This window comes from Alosa alosa, chromosome 13 (genome assembly GCF_017589495.1).
Source record: "Alosa alosa isolate M-15738 ecotype Scorff River chromosome 13, AALO_Geno_1.1, whole genome shotgun sequence".
Taxonomy (NCBI): domain Eukaryota; kingdom Metazoa; phylum Chordata; class Actinopteri; order Clupeiformes; family Clupeidae; genus Alosa; species Alosa alosa.
This window is the reverse complement of record NC_063201.1, coordinates 31713655-31720273: the sequence shown is the minus strand read 5'-3', so window position 1 is coordinate 31720273 and position 6619 is coordinate 31713655. Positions and strand designations below refer to the sequence as shown.

Below are 6619 nucleotides of genomic sequence, written 5' to 3'. Positions count from 1 at the left end.
AAAGAACTGAAACACAATAAGTAAGGGACAATGTATAAAACGCCAGTCATTGTCAGGAAAATAAGTCCCGACAGGGCGAACCGGACGCGCAGTGTCTGTTATATATGTGTAGTGTAAATAGTCCAATAGGCTTGTTTAAAAATCACTCTGTGAGCATGACCATAGCCTTTTGGGATATTCTGGAGTAGGGACAAATTGACACAAATGAGAAGGGATAATCATTACCAATGTAACATGGGCTCTGCAAATGTGAACCGGGAACATTCACTATTAAGGTCACGATTAAGGTCACTGCAAGCTCGCTTGCTGTCCAAACAGCAAATGTGACTGAAAGGACATGACAGCCGTGTGGCCTCAGAGTGCTGCACATGCTTCCATTTTGTTAAACAAAGATAGTAGGCTTTGCAACAGTAAATGTGGTGATTAGATTCATGAGCTGCTTATTCAAATTTTCAGCAGTTACCATGTACAGGTAACTAACCCTCTTTTCATTTTAAAAAATAAAACTCAATGAAGACTATGTGCTAGCTAATGACTCACTGAGTTAAGGTTAAACACCATTTGAATTAAAGTATTCAAATAGTATTCAAGTTAAACATCCCTAGAACTAAAGTATTTTTATCTTAGTGATGAAAATATAAAATTGCAGTAGAGAAAATAAATAAACAGATATTCACCTGACATAACTGATGAGAACCGTCTTTGTAGTATTAATGGTATTTATTGTGCTCTTTTGCATTTTGCATAAAGTTACATCTAGATGATAACAGTAACATTAAATTCCACTGGTAACCAAAATGCATATAATAAATCACACTGTAACTGAAAGCAAAATATCCTCTTTCATAAAATAATGTAACATGTTTTTTTCAAAAGGAAATGCAGGTGAATGTTCAATAATATACTACACAAAGACAAAAAAGATTAACAATGAAATAACATCTTACAAAATGCTACAAAAACATCTACATACAAAGTTAAGGACTTGTTATATTTATATATATATATATATATATATATATATATATATATATATATATATATATATATATATATATATATATATATATCAGTAAAATATATTAGCATGTTAAAATAAATTCTTAAAAAATGGTAACAGATGTGGCAGTGTAATGCAGTTTTAAGCCAAACAACTGGAACAGAATATAGAATGCCATGATGGCTATTGAAATCTCCTGAAAAGTAGTATAGTTATGCAATTCAGATATGAATTTCCCAACAAGTTTTACTCTATACAACATAGATGTTGGTGGAGCAAATGTAGGCAAGCTGATGAATTTGCTCAACTCTGCTATGACAAATACTGAAACCCATTTTCTTCCCACAATTTCTACTTCAGTCCCACTACAGCTTTTTGAAGGCGTAGGCCCTCAAAATATCCATACAGTTGACAGTGATGAGGGCACCAGTGATATGTCTCCACTGCTTGGTCACTGGACTCTTCATCTTGTCCAAAGCTAAATGGAGGTCTTGGATCATGTCTCTGTAGCCCTCCCCATATCGCAGGCTCCACAGGTGTAGGAAGTCATACGCAGGTTTCCACATTGACTAAAACACACAGAAGATTGATTTAGGAGTACATTTTTGTTATAAAAGACAAACCGCTTCTAGGCCTACTTTGTCTATCTAAAAATTGATACATTCCAGGAAATGCTTCAATGAGTTGTTTGGACTCACCTGAGCACTGACCTCCCCGTCTTTGCCTCTGTGTGGTGTCTCATAGGCAGCAATCTGGGCACCAGAGAGTCGTCCAAGCCGCTCTGCAAGTTCTCTCCATCGCACTCCCAGTTCCACAGCAGTAGACAAAATCACTGTGTTCTGGATGAGGCTTGCCACCAAACCCTGGGCATCCATCTTTAACAACCCCTGAAAAGACATCATTTCCCAAATCTACTTATTTTATTTCAATTTACAACGAACAACTCCATTCACAGGTGAGTGAAAGGTACACTATGCAAGTTTAGATATATTTGGCGACTTTAAAGCTCCCTCTAGAGTTGCGATATATTTATATTTTACTCTGCGGTTGTAAATAGCAAACTTCTCGTGATTTATCCCTCCTGTATACAATGAGGTGAAGGATTAACAACAGGCAAAAACTATCTCAAAAGAGCTATATCTACTGACAAGGTAATGTTTCACGATTCTCACGAGACTTGTCAGGCCACCATTCTTGATGTTGCATGGCTGGTTTTCTCGGTAGCGACTCGCTACGTCTATGCTGTCAATCAATCAAATTGGCTTAGTAAAGGTGAAAATCTTGCATAGTGTACCTTTAAGACTTAGGTGTGGGCATCTCCGACAATAAACCAGGAACGCAACCTTATACTTACATTCATCAGTTCATGTTGAAATTTTAGTCGATGTTTATCTGTGTGACAATCCTCTTTCAGCTTTTCTAGCACACAGGCTACTTTCTCAGCATCGGTCTCAGCATGCCTTCGTACTATTGTCTCTAAAGTCTCTTCTGAGTAGCCCAGAGCTTCAGCAAAATGTTTCCAGCTTGTTATTTGCTCAGTGACCAGAGTCTGAATAGCAGAGTACATGTATGTCAGCTTCTTAAATGGAAGTGTCATGTTATCCAGCAAGTTCTGTGTGGTCATCTTGATCCCGGTGAAGTCAATTACTTGGTCTCTGGTGATGAGCTTCAAGTTTTTGCAGTGCACCAGTCCGATTCTGCCACGCAAAAAAACTATGTACCATTCTTTTACTTTGGATTGGCCAACAGACCTTACTCTCTCTTTTGAAAGGAGAGCTACAGTGTCACCTTTAAAATACTCCAGGAGATATTCTACCCTTGGCTGTCGCAACACTGATTTCAGTGCCACACCATACCACTGCAGATTCACTGGCCGGTGCTGAAATTTTGGGGATTCTGGAATTTCTTCTTCTGGGATAGGTACTGAACGGGTCATTTCATGATGTTTGTCCACTCTTCTTTTGGATTGCTTTTCAGTCTTTAGAGGAAGAGCTGGAGGAGAGTTCACAGTGAAGCCCATCACAGTTTCACCTTCTGAGCTCTTCACCTGGATATTGAGGATGAAAGGTTCTAGTTCACCATTGTCAGATTTCGAAAGTTCTAGAGGCAAATGGATAACTCGTCCTTGTCTAAGTTGATGTTGTGTTATTTCCTTGATTTGATCCATGGCTTTCACGGCAAACTTTGACTCAGCCACACTGGTTTTAATATGCAAGTCTTTTAACCCATCTGGACTGAATTCTTTCCCCCCCCACAAATGCAGAACAAGAGGAGGCAAGTTTCTACTGCTCCTCTTCATGTCTGAATAGGGAAGTCTTGGTGGAACTTTGTTGTGACAGGAGATTACCATGACTACTTTGATGGATGGATGGATGTGCTTGGGTCCATAAACTGCGACTGTGACCAGACGATTCAGGTAGTCCCAAACCGAAGTAGCCGGAGGCTGGACCACAGAGGCCTCCGCAGCTGCAATGATGTAAAGATGTGGCTTCAATTCTTGCAGCTTCATCTGTAACATATTCTCATTGAAATAACAGTCACTGACCTTCTGATAGGGCCCTTCTTTCTTGGAGGCAATAAGGCCCACAAATGTAGTCATCACTTGGCTTAGTGGATCTTCCTTCACCTCCGCTGCCACCTTCATCTCAAATGAGATGCCCTCCTTTACATTGAGGTTACTAAGACTAATCTCCACAAGAGGAGACACAGTGGCCATGTAGTTGTTATTAAGGCCTTTGGGTGGATCCAGATTGGCTTTAAGAGCAATTTCTTGAACTTCCTCAGGCCCTACATGACCCTGTGGTATGTGCACACTGACGTCAGAGTCTGGCAGCTGTACAGAACCTCCACTATGACCAATTTTACACATGACGTGTGTGTCTGCAGCCTGAGTCTGTGCCCAGCCTGGGCTTTGACTCATCATTCCGAGGTCCAAGCAGGATCGTGTAAGCTGTCTGTGACTCAGCCAGGCCATCTTATAAGCCTCACGGTCATTTTTAAGCCATTCAAAGTCAGGGTTGAGAAATGGGCCTGAAGAACCAAGTTTTCCCTCTTTCTTAGGTTGCTTCTTCTTCTCCAAGCCATCAAGAATGTCTGAAGCACTCCGCCACCTCGCAGATTGGCGGAAAGACTTCTGTATGGGATGTAAAAGATGACCAAAATTATTTTCATCTGAAGATGTACTGATGGAATCCTCATTGTCTCCGACAACAATAGCTGAGGGGTCCTCTCTCAGAATGGAGACATCATTCTTGGAGAGAACAATGTCGTCTAAGAATGGGTTTGAGTCTGAGAGTTTATTCCAGAAGGGATTGGTTGTTTGTTGCTTTGTGTGTTGGACTTCTGGCTGCAGGATGGGCCATTCGTAATGTTCAGTCATCTGATTGGAAACGTCACTACCTAGGAAAAATAAAATGTCACCTACTGTAAATGTCAATCAATGCTAAGGTTTGCAAAATGATTTGAACTACTACTTCTGTTCATTAATGAGAAGCAATGTTTGCATAGTGATAAATATTAAATGAATAACATTGTAAATGACAAAATAGGGTAAACATGAACTAGAGTGTTAGGGACTCAAATGAACATGGTCTGAATAAGTTGGGGAAATAAAACAAACTCAAGATTACCATAGAGGTTGTTGTTGTTTATGGTAACACTGTCATCCAGATCTATCAAGGTTCCCTCTGATTTACTTCGCATCAGACTCCCTGTCCGACGGAATGACTTTGCTCTTGCAGTCGCCATAGCTGGAACAGACAGGTGTTATGATTTGTTATCACATACAGTTCAATGTACCATGCTGCAAACCTGTGCCAGTCTTACACTGTGGTAAACTAAAAAAGAAAGTAGGCTTTACAATGTAAGCTATCTGTCTATATACTTCACTTTGTGATACTACCTTTAATGTGTGTGAGAAAACTAAAAGTCTTCTTGAACAATGACAAATTGATATCATACGATATTTCATTGTCCTCAGATTTTAATATTGAAATAGAAGTGTTAATATAATGTAAGCTACTGACCATACTAAAACACTTTAACAAATGAATTTAGATGCAATCTAATAGACAAAATATGAAGGGAAGAGGAAGAAATAATGGTTTGAAAGAAAGGTTTAGAAAGGTTATTGCAGCTTTACTTCCCTATAAATCTCATTTTTCACATTATTGCACATCACCTGTTCACCTAATGAAACTATAAACACAATAGTAGGTTGCTCTCTGTGCATATAAAATGCATTATATAAATAAATCTGACTTGACAATCAATGAATGAATGTAAGGCCAAATCAGGGATAAGTTGTTTTTTTAACACTTACTTTACAAACATTGGTTATATCATTATCAATACAGGATTCATTTCCCATTGGAATCACGTTTTTATATAGGCCTAGCCTATATAAAATCAAGTCACTCAAACAACATTATTGCAAGGCATTTCCAACAGCCAGTAAAATGTACCTTCACTGAATTCAAATCCAGCAAGACACTAGCCTACTAAATGTGACTAGGTGAGCGTAGGCCTACTTGTAAAGCACTCCATGCAGAGACCTAATGTTTGACATGGAAAAGACCAACAACTAAAATGTTATGAGATATGGCTGGGACTAGACTAGTGCGTTAGCTTGTAACAAAGCGATCACCACTGTTTTTCCTACACCAAACAGGTTAGTCTGGTATAGCATTCAACAAGTGTCTGTGAAGGCCACCCCTCCTAAATGTTACTGCTGAGCGATAGCCTAGCCTACTATTCAAATCTCCTTTCATACGCAACAACTGTATCAAGTCTGAGCACCTGTTCATATAGGAAATGAAAGACACAGTGTAATGCCTACGCTAAACAAGAGTAGTTTACACTTTCCTGGTAGTTTAAAACAATTAAATTAAATGAATATACTTATTTTAAAGTGCTTTCATAACCATAATTCCTAAGAAACTGAAGCAAATAGCCCAGGCTTCATAAACGAACCCCATCGACAATAACTTTAAAGAATTAGTCCTACCAGACACAGAAATTTCAAACAGTCTCGTTTTAAACATTCATACAAAATTAGAGGAAACTTTTCAAGCTCTACAAAAGTTTCAGCGACCTAGTCTACATAAAGCCTACTGGCTGCCAATGAGTCCAGAATATTTCCCGGTATTTGACAGTCTACGACTGATATGGCTTTGCCACTTACCTCAAGGCGCAAATTAGAAATGTTTCCAAACCAGATTTTTTGGGGACATAGTTAAAAAAAGATATCCTGATGATTCGCACTCACGTTATGATTAGGGAGTGTCAAACGGTACACTTCACGAGTCGAGACTGCCTTCGTTCACACAGCTCAGCCAGGCATTGTGGGTTTGGTAGTTCAACAGTGCAGGCCAATTGTATTTGCTACCTCTAGCCCCCTCCTTCACCGAAACGTCAATACCCATAACTCTAGAAGGTATTTACTTAGAGAGAGTTGCAACACCTGAAACCTCGACAGGTAGTTTCGGTGAACAAAAAACATGGTGAATCAGTCTTCTTTGACAGGTGTATGTTGTAGCCTCCATAAAAATGATTTGATGATCACATGTTATATGTCTATATATCCTCCTGAGAACCAAGAAAAAAAGTCCTCCAATTTCT

At 39.2% G+C, this 6619-nt stretch overlaps 1 protein-coding gene across 2 annotated transcripts; it reads right to left on the bottom strand.

Annotated features, from left to right (window-relative positions):
- Nucleotides 1–1065: 1065 nt before the first annotated feature.
- On the bottom strand, nt 1066–6334 carry macc1 (MET transcriptional regulator MACC1). Of its 2 annotated transcripts, none has more exons than XM_048260967.1 (5): nt 6267–6334; nt 4630–4749; nt 2355–4399; nt 1699–1887; nt 1066–1569 (listed from the first exon to the last, which is right to left on the bottom strand). In XM_048260967.1, the coding sequence occupies exons 2-5, from the start codon at nt 4745–4747 to the stop codon at nt 1366–1368; spliced, it is 2556 nt and encodes an 851-aa protein (XP_048116924.1). In that variant the 5' UTR covers nt 4748–4749; nt 6267–6334; the 3' UTR covers nt 1066–1365. The 2 variants fall into 2 exon arrangements, with proteins under 2 accessions (XP_048116924.1, XP_048116923.1); XM_048260966.1 differs by having other exon boundaries at nt 6183–6320.
- Nucleotides 6335–6619: the final 285 nt, after the last annotated feature.

Bases quoted from the DNA above. Each gene is read 5' to 3' on its own strand.
- macc1 (XM_048260967.1), bottom strand. From the start codon at position 4,747: ATGGCGACTGCAAGAGCAAAGTCATTCCGTCGGACAGGGAGTCTGATG. The intron at 4,400-4,629 runs GTAATCTTGAGT...TATTTTTCCTAG, and splicing joins AAACAACAACAACCTCTATG to GTAGTGACGTTTCCAATCAG. The intron at 1,888-2,354 runs GTAAGTATAAGG...ATGTCTTTTCAG, and splicing joins TTCAACATGAACTGATGAAT to GGGTTGTTAAAGATGGATGC.